The sequence below is a fragment of the Panthera tigris genome, chromosome E3 (assembly GCF_018350195.1).
Source record: "Panthera tigris isolate Pti1 chromosome E3, P.tigris_Pti1_mat1.1, whole genome shotgun sequence".
Classification (NCBI taxonomy): Eukaryota; Metazoa; Chordata; class Mammalia; order Carnivora; family Felidae; genus Panthera; species Panthera tigris.
Window position 1 is genome coordinate 24,018,351 of NC_056675.1, and position 15,690 is coordinate 24,034,040.

Consider the following 15,690-nt stretch of genomic DNA (forward strand, 5'->3'; position numbering starts at 1 on the left):
TTTTCTCCCACCACCAGGCCCAAAGGAGGAGTGAAGGGCATCGGCGCAAGGGAGGCCTGTGTGAAGGGCATTCTAGGCGGAGGGAACAGCATGTGCAAAGGCCCACCTGGAGGCACTAGGATGTGTCCTGATCCGGCCGCCTCTGGAACCTACCTTCCCACCACCTACATCTTGAGACTCCTTCCTTTCAGTGTTGCCCACAGATCCTAGGTTTCCTGAGGGCAAGACAGTGCCTCCCTCACTGCTGTCATAGCCCCCGCCCCACATACAATGGATCCAGTGAACACTGTTGAATGACTTCTTGGTGGGCCCAGGAAGGGGGAATTGTCAAACCCATTCACACATTCAACAAATAGCCACTGAGTATCTAAGTGACAGGCACTGAACTTGGCTTTGCTGATACAATGGTGAAAGAACAGAAGCCCTCCCTGGTGAAGCCTACATTCTAGCGGAAGGAGATTTACGTCCAGGGGATGGTGAGTATTATAACCAAGCACATGGCACGGCCATGGTCAGGGGTCTGGTGGGGGCAGGGAAGGCATACAGGAGAAAGCGACACAAAGCCGGCGGGGTGTGTCAGGGAATTAATTCTCTTTGACAAGGAGATGCTAGATCAGAGACTGGGAGGAAGTGAAGGGTTCAGCCAGGCAGGTATCTGGAGGAAGAGGGAATAGCCTGGCTTAGGGGTCCCTGGGATGCCAACAGATGCCAGGCCAGCCTGAGGACAGATGGAAGGGGACTCATCCCTGGGCACTTCTCCCTGGTGGCCCTGGCAGAAGGTGGGAAGCAGCAGTTACCTCCTGTACGACTGGGTCATCCTCTTCATTGGCCATACTAGGGGGGGGCCAGCCGCACGATCCTCAGACTCAACCTGCAAGGGAGAGCAAGAGGCCTGAGTCAGTCGTTCAGCCAACACTCAGGGTTGCCCATGCCGCAACAGGCCCTGCTCTGGGAAGGAAGAGCCTGAGACACAGCAAGTGACCCTCTTTCAACATCTTTTCTGGAGTCAACAATGGACGGCCAACGCAAACAAAAAGAGAAACCACTAAACCCAAGGTGCAAACAGGTGGACCCAAGGCAGCACATGTGGTCTGCACCCACAGGGAAGAATAAATGACCAGTTTTAAGGGGTTTTTGACCACTCCCAAAGTAGAGTTCACTGCCAGGCAGGAAGATGGAGGTTGGCTGGTCTACAGCCATGATGAAAACACTCGAGCACTAGTTTGGGGCCACGAGGAAGCATTAAGGACGAGTCTGACGTCCAACAGGAAGAGCAGGCAGTCCCAAGGCTTTCCAGAATGACTCCGAGTCTGATATTTGACTTTTAAGTGAACTTTAAGCCTAACCCCGCGTGAGATGATTCTCCCGTTTTGTGTGACACAAAATGACCCTCTTCACACACTTTAACGTATTCAACACAACAACCCCGCAAAAAAGATGGCTTGACTGTCCGCATTTTCTATTGGGAAACTGGAACTCAGGGACGCTTTGCGTTATTAGCCAAGCCACAGAACAAGAAGATGCACTGGACTTCAAAGCCAGGCCATGTGACTCCAGGTAACAACTACAGGTAGGGGAGCTCACTCAGAGGGAAGGGAAGGGCCTTCCTGCCGGGGAGAAGGCGGGGGGGGGGGGGGGGGGGTGGCATTTGGGCTGCGCCCTGAAGGATAGAAGGATTTGGAGGAGGGATTCCAGGTGACCGGAATCACCTCAAGCAACTGGAGAGGAAAGGCTGTAGGTCTCCACAGCAGAGGGGGAGTAATTTGGCTGGGCTAACCCTCCATATTCCCACGTGGGTCCCTTCAGAATCCCAGCAGCCCCCAGCCCCCTAGTTCTGGGTAAGACCATCACCATTTTTGTCTCATCTACTTAACTGAGCTAGTCAATATTTAAAAGGGCATCAGGGAGCCTGGGTGGCTCAGTAGGTTAAGCGTCCAAGTCTTGATTTCGGCTCAGGTCATGATCTCCCAGTTTGTGAGTTCGAGACCTGAGTCACATGGAGCCTGCTTGGGATTCTCTCTGCCCTTCCTGCACTTGCTCTCACCTGCTCTCTCTCTCTCAAAATAAACTTAAAAGGGCGTAATACCTTCACCAGGAGTGGGATTCAATGGCTGAGCTGCACCACCTGAAATCATCTCATGCATTCCAGATACACGTTCTAAACTCAGCCTGCTCGGCACCAACACCAGCCCCATCCCTGAGGCCTCTGTTCCCATCACCCCACACCAACAACTCCGGTCAGCTCTACCTTTAAGGTAGGTCTGGGGTCTGGGCACCCCCACTGCTACCTCCCCAGTCCAGACAGCTCCAACGTCTGCCTGCATGACAGCAATGGCCTAAATAAATGCTCTCCCTGCCCTACCTGAGACGCTATGATCTCTGCCCATCTCCACAGCCAGTGCCAGTGACCCTTCTGAAAGTCATGTCGCAGCCTGTCACGCCTCTGCCTTGAAGGCCTCCTGTCCCACTCAGGGCAGAAGCTCAAGTCTTTATGACGCACCTGTTGACACCACGGCCCCTTTCCCTCTCAGACCTAGCCTCCCCCGGGCTCCCTTCCTCCCTCTTCCCCAACCTCAGGCCTTGGGAACAATTCTACCCTGGGAGCCTCATGGCTCCCTCCCTCACCTCTTCCAGGTTTTTGCTCAAATGTCACCTCACCACTGAGACTTTCTCTGTCCACCCTATCCAAAATTGCAACACCCCCCTCCAACTCCCGTCCCTGCTCTGATGCACACATCGCCACCTGACAGTTTATAGCTCTGTATGTATCACCTGTCCCCACCCCCACTGCCACTAGGCCACAAATTACACGAAGGCAGAGGCTCTGCTCTACTCTGTCCCTTGCTGTATCCCCCCGAGCCCACAGCAGGCACTCCCTACATACCTGCTTTCTGAATAAACGAACCACAGGAAGGCTACTTAATGGGGAGCTACCACAGGTTTCTGAGTGGAGGAAGACTCGCGGAGGCAAGAAGCAGGCCAGGGGAAGCCGGCTACCTCAACAGTTCTGGCTGGAGGCCTAGATGTAAACCAGAAGCCCTAAACCGACAGTTTTAGGTGCCCGCTCCTGCCCATCTGCGCTGGTTGCCAAGTGCCGCCGATGTATGTCAAGCACCTCGCTCCTCTGAGCTGGTTCTGTGGACAACAGAGACTGCGAACTTCCACCCGAGGGGAACGGGTCACACGTACAAGAGGCGTAGCCTGGGAGGTTCCCCTGACGTAATCATTCCTGAGAAACCGGCTTTCTCGGCTGTTGCTGGGCTCCCTAGCTGTGCTCTGCTGGCCTCTCCCCTGGTCCCTGGGGAGCTCAGGGAGGCGGACCGACCTGGAGCTGGCGCTCCTCCCCCCTCCCACGGTACAGTGACCAGGGCCACACAGGGTTCTCACTTCCTTTCAGCCTCCCAGCCAACAGCATCCAACGCGGTGGCTTTCCAAGTTTTCAGCCTAAAACCTCTAGTAAGAAATCCATTTCATATACAGGACCCAGAACATACACAAAATTACGTAACTAAACCAAGGCTTCACACAGCCATAACTGCCCCTACTATATGTGGGGCAGTGGTGTTTTCTACCCTCGCCCATTAAAATTAAATATACTGGTAACAATCCTCTAAGGCGATTTTACATCCCCCTAATAAATTTTTTTTTTAAGTAATCTCTATGCCCAACATGGGGCTCCAACTCACCACGAAGAGATCAAAAGCCACATGCTCCACAGACTGAGCCAGCCAGGCGCCATTTACTAATAAATCTTGATCCACGATTTTAAAAGTACCCCTTCTGGGGTGCGTGGCTGGCTCAATTCAGTAAGCATCCCACTTCTGGTTTCGGCTCAGGGCATGATCTCACGGTTCGTAGGTTCGAGCCCTGACCCTGTGGAGCCTGCTTGGGATTCTCTCTCTCCTTCTCTCTCTGCCCCTCCCCGGCTTGTGTTCTCGTTCGTTCGTTCTCTCTCTCTCTCGATAAAGTTGAAAGAAAGAAAGAAAGAAAGAAAGAAAGAAAGAAAGAAAGAAAGAAAGAAAGAAAGAAAGAAAGAAAGAAAGAAAGAAAAGTACCCCTTCAACAAGATTCCCTGAGGCTCCTCTTTTCTACCTCCAGCCCTCTCAGAGACAGCCAGAGTTGTCCCTGCAGAAAAGTAAAGCACATCATTCTCCTGCTCAAAACGCTTCAACTGCCACATAGAATAAAATCTAAATTCCCTTCCATGGCCCCAAGGCCCTATATGATCTTGGCCTTGCCTTTCTCTCACTAGCTATGTGGCCAGGTAGCCACTTGCTGGGCCTCCGAGAGGCCAGGCCCCAGCCTGTCTCAGGACCTTTGCATGCCACCAATTTTCCCCAGGTGTTTTCAAAGCTGGATCTTTTTCATTAGGTATCACTGCCACCCAACCCCCTTCCAGGAGGAGAGGTTCCTTGACCACCCATCTTAAAGAGCTCCTCCACCAACTGGTTCCCAGTCACCACCACCTCCATTTTATTCCCTTCATGGTTCTTATCACAGTCTGCAACTACCTATCCTACCTGCTTATGTGTTGTCCACCTTCTGCACTAGAACAGAAGCTCCACGTGGCTCTCTCAGCGCTTCAATTACCTCAACCATAAAGTGGAGATGATTATACGTACTTCATCAAGTTGTTATAAGGATTATCTTTTTTTTTTTAATTTTATTTATTTTGAGAGAAAGAGAGAGAGAGGGAGAGAGAGGGAGAGAGAGGGAGAGAGAAGGAGAGAGAGGGAGAGAGAGAGAGAGGGAGAGAGAGGGAGAGGGAGAGAGAGAGAGAGGGAGAGAGAGATTCCCAAGCAGGCTAGCAGACTCCGCACCTTCAGCGCAGAGCCTGATGCGGGGCCAATCCTACCAACCACGAGATCATGACCCGAGCAGAAATCAAGAGTTGGACACTTAACCAAATGAGCCACCCAGGCACCCCAGTGTTAGTCTTTTTAAAATTCACGCTGTTCTCCCAGTGCCTAGAACAGTGCCTGGCATGAAGTAGACACTCAATACAGTACAAAGAATAATTAAATAAATGAGTACGTGAAATCAGGTGGTTACAGACCCTTAACCCAGTAAGCCTGACTCGGGCCCAACCAGAGACTGGTGGCCTCACAGTGTGGGCCTCATGGGTACTTGAGAACAGACAGAGGCTATGGCCCAGGCAGAAGCAGGCTTCCCAGCCACAAGTCAAGCTTCCCCAACTGTAGTGACTACCAATGACCACCCTGGCCTCAACCGGGCATCTTGTAGCCATAATGGTATTCTGGGGGTGGCTCCATGGCCTTGGGCACACAAAATTTCCCCCAACAGGGAGCTGCCAACAAATGTAAAGGGGACAAGGGTAGCAGGTGGAGCCAAGGGAAATACCTAAATACCACACCTGGGTGTATCCCTGTGTGCCTAGGAATCTAACCTGTCATCCAATTGTAAATGCACAGGCAATTTCAAAGACTCTCCAGCTACTGGGGGGAGAGGACAAAATACGACACAGTTAAGAGGAGAGTGCCCCAAGGCAAAGGGTCTCAAGGCCAGGATTCTAACTGCCTCTGTGCCTCCAGGGCAAGGCATCTCCCCTCTCTGGGCCACCTCTGTTAAAGAGTTAGCCTTGAGAAAAAGAACTAATTAGCCCTTAATTGAGCATCAGACCCTTCTCTAAAGACTTCACACACATTCTCATCTTCTCAATAGTCCTTTAAGTCAAGATTCATCATTCCCAATTAAGAAATGAGGAAACGAAGATTCAGAGAGTATAAGTAATTCGTCCAAGGTCACAGTGCTGGAGGAAAGCAGAACCAGAGCAGAAACCTGGGTCCGGCTGATGTCAATGATCCCTTTCTTAACCACTATGCTGCACACCTTTCAAGTAAAAGGCAGTATGGTATAGTGGGTAAGAGCCTCGACTCTCAGAGCAGCACTACCCCGGTTCAAATCCCACCTCAACTACTTCCCAGCCATGGCCCACCTGGGATTGCTTAATCTTGAAAAGTCTCGCTATTTTCATCCCTAAAATGGGGATAATGAAAGTACAGATCCCCCCAGGACTACAGTGAGGGTTAAAAAAGGTAATAAATGTAACCCGCAGGGAACTTTGTTATTACTCGGCAACATGTTTTCTTCCAACGTAGGATATAACGCCGCCACACATCAAACGCGGCGAGCTGGGGCTTCTCGCGCCTTACCCTATTTAGCCCTCATCAACAGCCCTACGAGGCAGGACATTTTATTATCCCCATTTTACAGACGAAGAAACTGTGGCGACTGCTAAGATCTCCTCTATCACCCAACGATTCTAAAGCTAATATAACTGAACGACCTTGTTTATGTACCGGTTTACTTGACATGCTTGCTGACACCTCCTCCGACCAAATGGTCAGGGCCGTATCCGCCGCACGTTGCTGGCTCTCAGTTAACGCTGAATGGTGGCCTGAATAGATGAATGAAGAATGCCGGGCCTTGCCGGGCGGAGGCTGATCTGGTTCAGCGGCGAGAAAGGGGCCCGGGCAGGCTTTGGGTACCCTCCCCCTGCCCAGCGGGGCGGGTCGCCGGCCCCGGGCCACACTGTCCAATGGGCTTCGCCTCCCTCACGGGTGGTCAGACCCCGTCCCTGACCATCCGCACGAGTAGCCGCGCTGGCGGGACACCGGCTGCCTTCGGACAGGTGCTCCCGTAGGGATGCCCGCCTGGGCCGGGCGGGGCAAGGTGGCTAGACCCTGAGTCACCGCCGGCAGCCTCGCCCGCGGCGTCCTCGACTACCGGGCAGGACCGAGGTCTGAGGCCGCGGCCGGCCCGGATCAACGGAGGTCAGCCGTCCATCCTTCCCGCCCGAGTCCTGAGAGGCCCCCAGCCCCTGGGCTCGGCGCGGGCCTCCCGGCCTACTCGGCAGCCCAGCCCAGGCCCACCTCGCGAGTGCGGCCCGGCTCAAGCACGGGCGTGCGCTGCCTGCTCGGCACTCACCTCTCCGCGGGGGCCGCGCGCGGGCGGCGGCAACGGCCCAGGTACCCGCGGGCTGCAGAGGCGGCGGCGGCCCTGCTCTTCTCTTAGGCAGCGGCCATGTTGCTGGTGGAGAAACTCCAGCGGACACGTGGGGGGAGCGGGGCCGGGCCTAGCGCTTCCTTTTACCCACAATGCCCCGCCCCGGCGCGCGTGGCCCCGCCCCCTCCGCCTCTCCATTCATGCAGGCCGTCTGCCGGGTCTGGCAGCAGGGGGTGCTGATGAGCCAACAAAAACAGCAGATACAGAGCCCGGCAGGAAGGCGGTAGGGACGAAAAGGGAAAAAGCAGTGCTGGCAGCGGTGGGATTCGAACCCACGCCCCCGAAGAGACTGGAGCCTTAATCCAGCGCCTTAGACCGCTCGGCCACGCTACCCAGTTGTGGCAATGGCGTTCCGAGAAACTACTTAATACTTTTAGAAGCAAATTTTACTGGCATGTTTTGTATTTCAACTTATTCCGGTAGAGCTATTTCAAACGTATCAAGCATTTAAAAGAAAATATTTGCTCCAATATTTAGACCCAGATTTGTTTCAAATAGATTTTAGAGTAAAAAGCAGTTTAAGAATCCGTGTTCTTAGTCGGCTGTTTAACCTGGTGACCTCAGGCGGAGCCACGTATCACCGGAAGAAATGGTGGATTCGCCAGTAACTCGCCCCAGGGGGCTCGGAAGGCTAAACCAGGGGAGCTGGCTTAGGCAGTTTTCTCGGAAAAAGTTGTGTGTTTTAATTGTTAGTTACTCAACTAGTAAGTGAAGTATTGCAAAATATGAGAACTATGCAGATAAGGTACAAATGCTCTTTGACCTTTGACCCTCCTCCTAAGTCTCATCCACAGAAATGACTATTGTTCTCAACTTACTATGTGTCTTTCTGGACTTTTTGCTGTGAATTTATGTGGAGATAGATAGATAGATAGATATAGATATATGGATATATATATATACATATATATATATATCCATAGGAAATTGATGTTTTGTGTGTGTGTGTGTGTGTGTGTGTGTATGGGTTTTTACATAAATATCATCATACTATTACTATTGATATGCTACCGTTTTTCCACCCAAATATACTTTAAAAATATCTATCCATATTGATGTAAATAGATATTTAAAAATACAGAAAAAGTTCAAAAAAAAATAATTATCCACATTCCCACCCACCTAATATTGTGGCATTTCACTTCCAATTCTTTTCCTATGTATATACTTTTTATTAAAAGGTACACAGGAAACGGTATGAATATGCTATCCTTTAAAAACTCCAGCTAAAATATACTAGACAATTAAAAAATTAAAAAAATAGAAATATACTAGACAATTACAGATTAAAAATAAAGCCTCCTTCCCAAACATCCTCCCTTGGCTATAACTATTATTATGATTTGATGTGTATTCAATCCATTTCTTATAATTTCATAACTATGTCTATGCCTACATAGATATTTGTGTGTGTATATATCTATGTATGAATCTATATTAATACCTATAGATATAATATAGATATTTGTATGTATGTATATACATATATATACACACTCATGGAAAATATATAGAGTCAATATATTGAATGGTCTTCTGTATGTTTTTCATTTACATAAATTTTATTATGCCAAGATCATTCTGCAACTTGCTTTTCTACTCCAACATTATGAGGTCTATCACCATGCATGTAGATTTAATTTATTCCATGATGTGAATATGGACATATAGGTTGTTTATACTACATTGTTATATTCAAGTTTCTGGTTAATAAACAGTTGGCATATACCCTAACATTTGGGCATTCGATATTTCTCCTTCTCTTCAATTCTTCCTCAACCCACTTTTTTTCCCCACCTACCTTTAACATAAATATTGATAGGCAAACATTTCATTGCATGAGGAGAGTTTGCTGCTTTTAAAGGAATCCTTAAAAAATACAGAAGCAGCCAGCCGTCTGTTGAGGACACAGGGGATTCAAAGCTAAATGAGGAATAGTTCTTCAGATCAATAGAACATTAATCCAGTCACAGTGTTTTAGTACTAGGAGGGACTCTGTGAGTTGTGAGCTGGGTTTTCCAAAAGGAAATATCCCCATGGTGAAGGATAATTGCTGAAATCTCTGCCTAAGCTCACTTTTCTAAGAATTGCCTGACCAGCCTGGAGAGTAGATTCCTGAGTGTCACCATTGTGCTGTGACCCCCTGGCCCTGCCACACCATGGCCAGTGGGCTCTATGGTAGATATAGGATTCAGATTCTCTTTTAAGAATCTGAACTGAAACATGGTGATTTCCTGATTTGTTAATTTGACCATTTTAAGTGTTACAGTGTTAAGCATTAGTGTCCAGGACTGACTAGAACAAGGGAGAAAGGGGCATTTGGGATGGCCATATTTTGTGAAATGGATTGGAGTAGAGAAAGCTAATGCATAGAAAAAGAAAGAATGATACGATGAGAAAAGCAGAGTCATAGAAAAATCCTAAAGGGTTTCTGACTGCCAGCTCAAGACCCTTCCTAGAACCCAGTGGGATTCACATTCTTGGAGACATCCTTTTATCATTGCAATAAATACCCCTTTTCTGCTAAAGCTAGTGCTACCTGGTAGCTATCCATTGTAAGAAATAGCACACACACACACACACACACACACACCCCTCCTTGTATGGTAGGGGCTCAAATGAAGCTAGAGATATTTCTGACAGAACATTCTGGAGCAATTCACGTCTGTCTCTACTAATACACACTGGATGGGGTATTTAACAGGGAGTCTACGCAGATGCAGGTCGATTCCGAAAGGCCGAGCCCAGGGCCTCCGTTTGGGAGTTTCTTGCAGTCTCCCAGCCCTACTACACAGCTGTCTGTGAGAATCAGATGTGAAAGTAATAAGCAGGAAAAGCAAAATGTTGTATCAGAACTCCTGGGCCCACAGGAGGGTCTTGAGGGTCTGTTCCAGCAGGGTCTGTCCTAGCAGCTTTAAGTAGGGAGGTGGAGGGAAGGGTTGAAACCCTGACTATCCCTTGGTATGCCTACTTCTCTGCCCCTGGTTAATGGGGCAGATGGAGGGGAGAAGCACCACAGGTCAGACACTGCCCATCTCTCCCCCCACCCCCAATCTAGGGCCTGTCAGGTGAAGACTGGCTGTCTCTATGTCATAAACCCTCAGCTGCAGGCAGCGAGGATGGGCATGGGGACCCAGTCCTGGATCCCTCCATTCTTCACTCTCTTGCTCCTATAAAAGGAAAATTATCCTAAACCTGGATTGAGACAAACCCTTTCTGCACGAATCTTCTTCTGGAAAGAAATTAATGTTCCTGATAAAATGCTTAAGCTTCTTCTTATGACATTTGATAGCATTGAGATTTGTGCCGTAAAGCTAGCTTTCTACCCACTCAATTGACTCTCATCTGTCAGTCAAGAGCATAGTGAACTTTTACTGAACATTCTTTTCAATTTAATCATTTCCTATAGAATGTGTCTACCAGGACAGAGGCCAAAAGATTGGTCACTGTGTGTGGGGTGGGGAAGGAGTGGGTGGGGGTATTATTGCTTGGGAAGAGGCCCAAGGGAACTTTCTGGGGTGCTGTAAATGCTCAAAGTTCATCAAGTTGTATACTTAAGACTGTGCAATTTGCTCTATATAGGTAATACTGTATTAAAAAGTACATTTTTTGAACATTTTCCTACCAAATATGAATCTTTGGACCATTCTTGCAGCAAGATTGTAATAAAATTTTGACATAGGCTTGCCACAAAACCATCTGAAAATTTTCCTCAACACTCTCCTTTAACCTTCAAGGCCCTTTTCCTCTTCCTCATGAAAGGGAATACTCTGTCTGGGTGGGAATCAATTGTTTTTTTCCTTCCCAGAATCCTTTTCCCCATTTTCTGTTTCCAATATTGATTTTCCTTTGGGGAAACCTCCCTATGATCCTGGAGGAACAGTCCATCAAAGCGCTAAGGGGGTGGGCACAAGACACGACTGGACCAATCAGAGGCTTTAGCCTGGGAATCTGAATCTGGATACCACAGGGTTTAGCTCACTAGCAGGGTGATAGACTGACCTTCAGACCATCAGTTACCTTCTCCTTCCTGGATCTGCACACTCACCCTGGTACCTCCCCCTGATTCTTTCATTCTGTAAGCTTCCATTCTGTTAAAAGCTACTTCCTTCCCCCCAAATTGCTTCTTTGCTAAAGTTAGCCAGCATAGAGTTACCTACCACCAAGGAACTCAAGTGATCACCCAGCCCTCCCCCAAAGGAAATTTGTTCTTGCAGGAGACACACTTCAGTTGTGTGCAGAGCATACGCCCTTAGCATGGTGCCCAGAGCACTCTTTTTTTTCTGGAACAAATGCTTAATTGGAAGGAAAACTGGGACACGGGAGTGAACTAGGGCTCTCCCTGGTAAATTGGGGCATGCAGTAACCTCACCCCTTGACCACTCAAACACCCATCTGAGTTAAGATGTCCTGTGTTGAGTCACATTATGCTGCAGACTCCGCTGGTGGTGGCACCCTTCCTCAATTCCTTTAAGTTCTAGTTTTGCAAACACACTCCTGGTGTCCCAGGAAGATGCTGGTAGGTCACGGGAATAACACAGCAGCAGGTGGCATTGTTCATGTTGGAACTATGGCCACATCTGATCTTTAAACCTTCAACTTTCCTTTTTTTTAAAAAAAATGTTTATTTATTTTGAGAGCGAGAGAGAGAAGGGGAGGGACAGAGAGAGAGAGGAGAGAGAGAATCCCAAGCAGAGGAAGAGAGAGAATCCCATTTTGGGGCTGTATCTCAGGAACCATAAACTCATGACCTAAGCCAAAATCAAGAGTCTGATGCTCAACTGAGCTACCCAGGCATCTCTAACTTTCTTTCTTGATTAACTAAAACATTCTTGGCAAATGCATTTGCAAAGGGACCCCTTTAAGCCTCCTTTTTCTCATCTGTGAAATGGTCATGATAATACTGACATTTGTTATAGGGTTAGAGATAACTTTATATGCCCAGTGCAAAGTCTGACGTACTGTATATCATTTCTAAGACTTGTCCTTCACATTTTAATGTCTCTACAATTGACCTGCATCCTGTGACCAATGGCAGATGGTTTATTTTCAGTGTTTTTTTCTTATTCATAAATTAATGGTATATCTTAAGATCAATGGTGCCTTAGAGTCAAAACATAGTAGATGCTCAATACATTTAATTACTATAGCGAGTTTTTAACTTAGAAAATTTAATTTAGTATTTTTAACTTCGTGGATACTTTATTTTATTATTTTAATGTTTATTTTTGAGAGAGAGGGAGAGAGAGAGTGTGAGTGTGTGTGTATACAAGTGGGGGAGGAGCACAGAGAAAGGGAGACAGAATCTGAAACAGGCTCCAGGCTCTGAGCTGTCAGCACAGAGCTCGATGTGGGGCTCGAACTCACAAACTGTGAGATCATGACCTGAACAGAAGTCGGACGCTTAACCGACTGAGCCACCCAGGCACCCCTATTTTATTTTAAATGTTTTATTTATTTTAAGAGAGAGAAAGCGAGAGCAGGGGAAGGGCAGAGAGGGGGAGAGAGAGAGAGAGAGAGAGAGAGAGAGAGAGAGAGAGAGAGAGAGAGAGAGAGAGACTCCCAGGCAGGCTCTTGCTGTCAGTGCAGAGCCCTACTCAGGGCTCGATCCCACAAACCATTTAATCATTATCTGAGCTGATATCAAGAGTCAGATGCTCAACCAACTGAGCCACCCAGGTGCCCCAACTTAGTATATTTTAAATTCTTACTTTAACTGAATCAAAGCCATGCGTGTGTATATCAATTCTATAAGGCTTGTTATCAAAATCAGCTGTATGCCTGCCTCCCCCTTCCATCCCAGGCAACCACTTTCAACTTTCGGCTGATTCTTCTGATGTTTATCTCCAAATGTCTAAACAACATACTTACATCGTTTCCCCACTCCCCTACCCCTGTTTTAGGCATTCCTGACTGGTTTCTTACCAAGGAAGGTAAGAATTGAACTCTAACCATCCCTAATTCCACTATCACAAACATTCCCTGATCCCAGCCCTCCAAATATTCATATTGTGATATCATTTGTGCAGTAATTAGTAAATGCCACGCACTAAGCTCAAGCTTAGCTATACACTCAACTGTTATTTTTCCTTTTCTGGAAAATGTTTATAGTTAACAATCGCCTTATGAAAAAAATGTGTCTAGTTTCTATGGATTCATACCTAACTCAACTTCAGATTGTCCATCCTTGCCACACAGACATATAAGGCAGTCTATCGCTTCAGCTTCTTGAAGACATTTCTCCCTCGTCAAGCCTATAAACTTTTTTTTTAATTTTTTTTTTTTTTTTCCCCAGCAAACTATTCCCAGCATGGGGCTGAAACTCAGGACCCCTGACATCACGAGTTGCACGTTCTGGCACGCCTGGGTGGCTCAGTAGCTTGAGCGGCAGACTTCGGCTCGGGTCATGATCTCGCGGTTTGTGGGTTGGAGCCCTGTGTTGGGCTCTGTGCTGACAACTGGGAGCCTGTAGCCTGCTTCGGATACTGTGTCTCCCTCTCTCTCTCTCTCTGCCCCTCCCCTGCTTGCTCTCTCTCTCTCTCTAAAATAAACATTAGAAAAAATTAAAAAAAAAAAAAGATTTGCATGTTCTACTGACTGAGCAGGCCACGTGCCCCCACCGGGCTGTAAACTCTTTAAGTTTAGGGCAAGCCCACCATGTTGGGATCATCCCACACGCTTCAGGGTGTGATTTCGCCTCAATATAGTGCCGGACCCCATGCATTTCTTGTTATTTCCACACATGCTAGCCTTCCTTTGAGAGAGCAAATCCTCCAGTGTCTTCTGGAGAAAGCGTACATGAAAGATGAATTTTTTGAAAATTTGTAGGTCTGAAAATGTCTTTATTCTACCCTTATACTTGATTGATAGTTGGACATATGAGTGTAGGTTAAGAGCATTTTCCCCAGAATTTAGAAGGCATCATCTTCCAATGTTACTGTTAAGATGATGTTTGATGTCATTCTGATTCTCGATCTTTTGTATGAAACTGATTCTTTCCCTCTGGAAGCTTCCAGGATCCTTTATCCACAGTGTTCTGAAATTTCATGAAGATGAATCTTGGCATAGGTCTAACCTTATCCATTGTGTTAGGTAGTCATGGGCCCTATTATTCTGGAAAACACACATCCTGCAGTTCTCAGAACTATTCTTGATTTTTTAAAGAGTCTTTCCCCTCTACTTTCTCAAACTCTTAATTTAGGCCCCTAGACTTTTTTTTTTTAATTTCTTTTAAGACAATTACACTTTTTTTCCAACAGATACTACTTAATATTAAATGCTCCAATTCTCTAGAATTTAGTTTATAATTGGGAAAAGTAAAAATGCTCATTAAGTCTGAAAGAAGAAGTGTGGAGGAAGAAAAATAAGTGGATACTTCAAATGGCTTGTAAAAAAAACCAAAACCAACCAACCGAACAAAACAACAGACCAGGTCCTAACCAGACTTAATGAGCTCCCTTTGGTGATGTGAAACACTTATAAGTACGTCAAGGTAGAAGGAAAGAAACCGAACCTCTGGAACCTTCACTGTGTTACAGGAAAAGTATTCGCTTACTGCTGAGTTCACTCCCTTCAATTTTATTTTTTTTAAGCTTATTTCTTTTGAGAGAGAGAGAGAGAGAGACAAAGAGCACATGCGAGCAGGACAAAGAGGGAGGGAGAAAGTGAGAATCCTAAGCAGGCTCCACACCATCAGCACAGAGCCCAACTGGGGTCAAATTCACAAACAGTGAAATCACGACATGAGCTGAAATCAAGAGTCCAATGCTTAACCAACTGAGCCACCTAGGTGCCCCTCACTTCTTTAAATTTTATTTTATTCTTATTATTTTTTAATGTTTATTCATTTTTGAGAGACAGACAGACAGTACATGAGAGGGGGGGAAGGGCAGAGAGAGAGGAAGACACAGAACCCCAAGCAGGCTCCAGCACAGAGCTCCACACAGAGCTCGAACTCATGGACGATGAGATCATGACCTAAGCCAAAGTTGGATGCTTAACCAACTAAGCCACCCAGGTACCCCGCTTCTTTAAATTTGAATCAACACGTGGCAAATATAATTTAGTAAAAGTGACAACTATATCTAGATGCAAGTTCAATTTCTATGAAAAGCCTATTTGAAAATCTCATCTATGAAATTAAGGTCTTAGAATTCTGATCCCAAATTTTAAATGGTCAAGGAAAAGATCATTAAAAAAGTATACACACAGGGGCACCTGGCTGGCTCAGTCAGTACAGCACGTAATTCTGGATCATGGGGTTGTAAGTTTGAGCCCTATGTTGGGTGTAGAGATTACTTAAAAATCTTAAAAAGGAAACAAAAAACTACACACATATAATCTTGGGCTGTCCTTAGCTAATTTCTCCACAAAGCAAAAGTGATGACAATTTTAAGTGTTCCATTGTAAAACAGTTGTACAGCTCACTTTGTTCCTCTGACTTCTAGTATTTTCTCACTTTTTCCATCCTTTTTGTTGTTTTTATTCCACTTCTTGGGAGATGTCCATTATTTTCCAATTCTTTTATTAAGTTACTAATTTCTGTAAGAGTATACTTAATTTACAAGAGCTCTTTGGTTGTGTGAATTTTTATTTTTGTAATGTTTATTCATTTTTGAGAGAGAGACAGAGTACGAGTGGGGGAGTGGCAGAGAGAGGGGGAGA

The 15,690-nt window shown here is 46.7% G+C and overlaps 1 protein-coding gene and 1 non-coding gene across 15 annotated transcripts in view; both read right to left on the bottom strand.

The window, feature by feature from the left end:
- Positions 1–7,067, bottom strand: part of POLR3E (RNA polymerase III subunit E) — a 33,621-nt gene extending 26,554 nt beyond the window's left edge. For 12 of the 14 annotated variants that reach the window (XR_006212418.1, XR_006212417.1, XR_006212419.1 and 9 more), the window contains exons 1-2: positions 6,949–7,067; positions 798–871 (exon numbers count right to left, since the gene is read on the bottom strand). Coding sequence is in view for 11 of the 14 variants with exons in the window: in XM_042971525.1 (XP_042827459.1) it covers positions 798–833 (36 nt within the window). In the remaining 3 variants the exon portion in view is untranslated. Of the gene's footprint in view, positions 1–797; positions 872–6,307; positions 6,892–6,948 lie in introns of those variants that run through there. The other 2 variants (XM_042971524.1, XM_042971523.1) reach the window with 2 other exon arrangements.
- Positions 7,068–7,277: 210 nt separating this feature from the next.
- Positions 7,278–7,359, bottom strand: TRNAL-AAG. The gene has a single exon. It is a non-coding gene; the product is annotated as a tRNA-Leu (tRNA).
- Between the last annotated feature and the right edge of the window lie 8,331 nt (positions 7,360–15,690).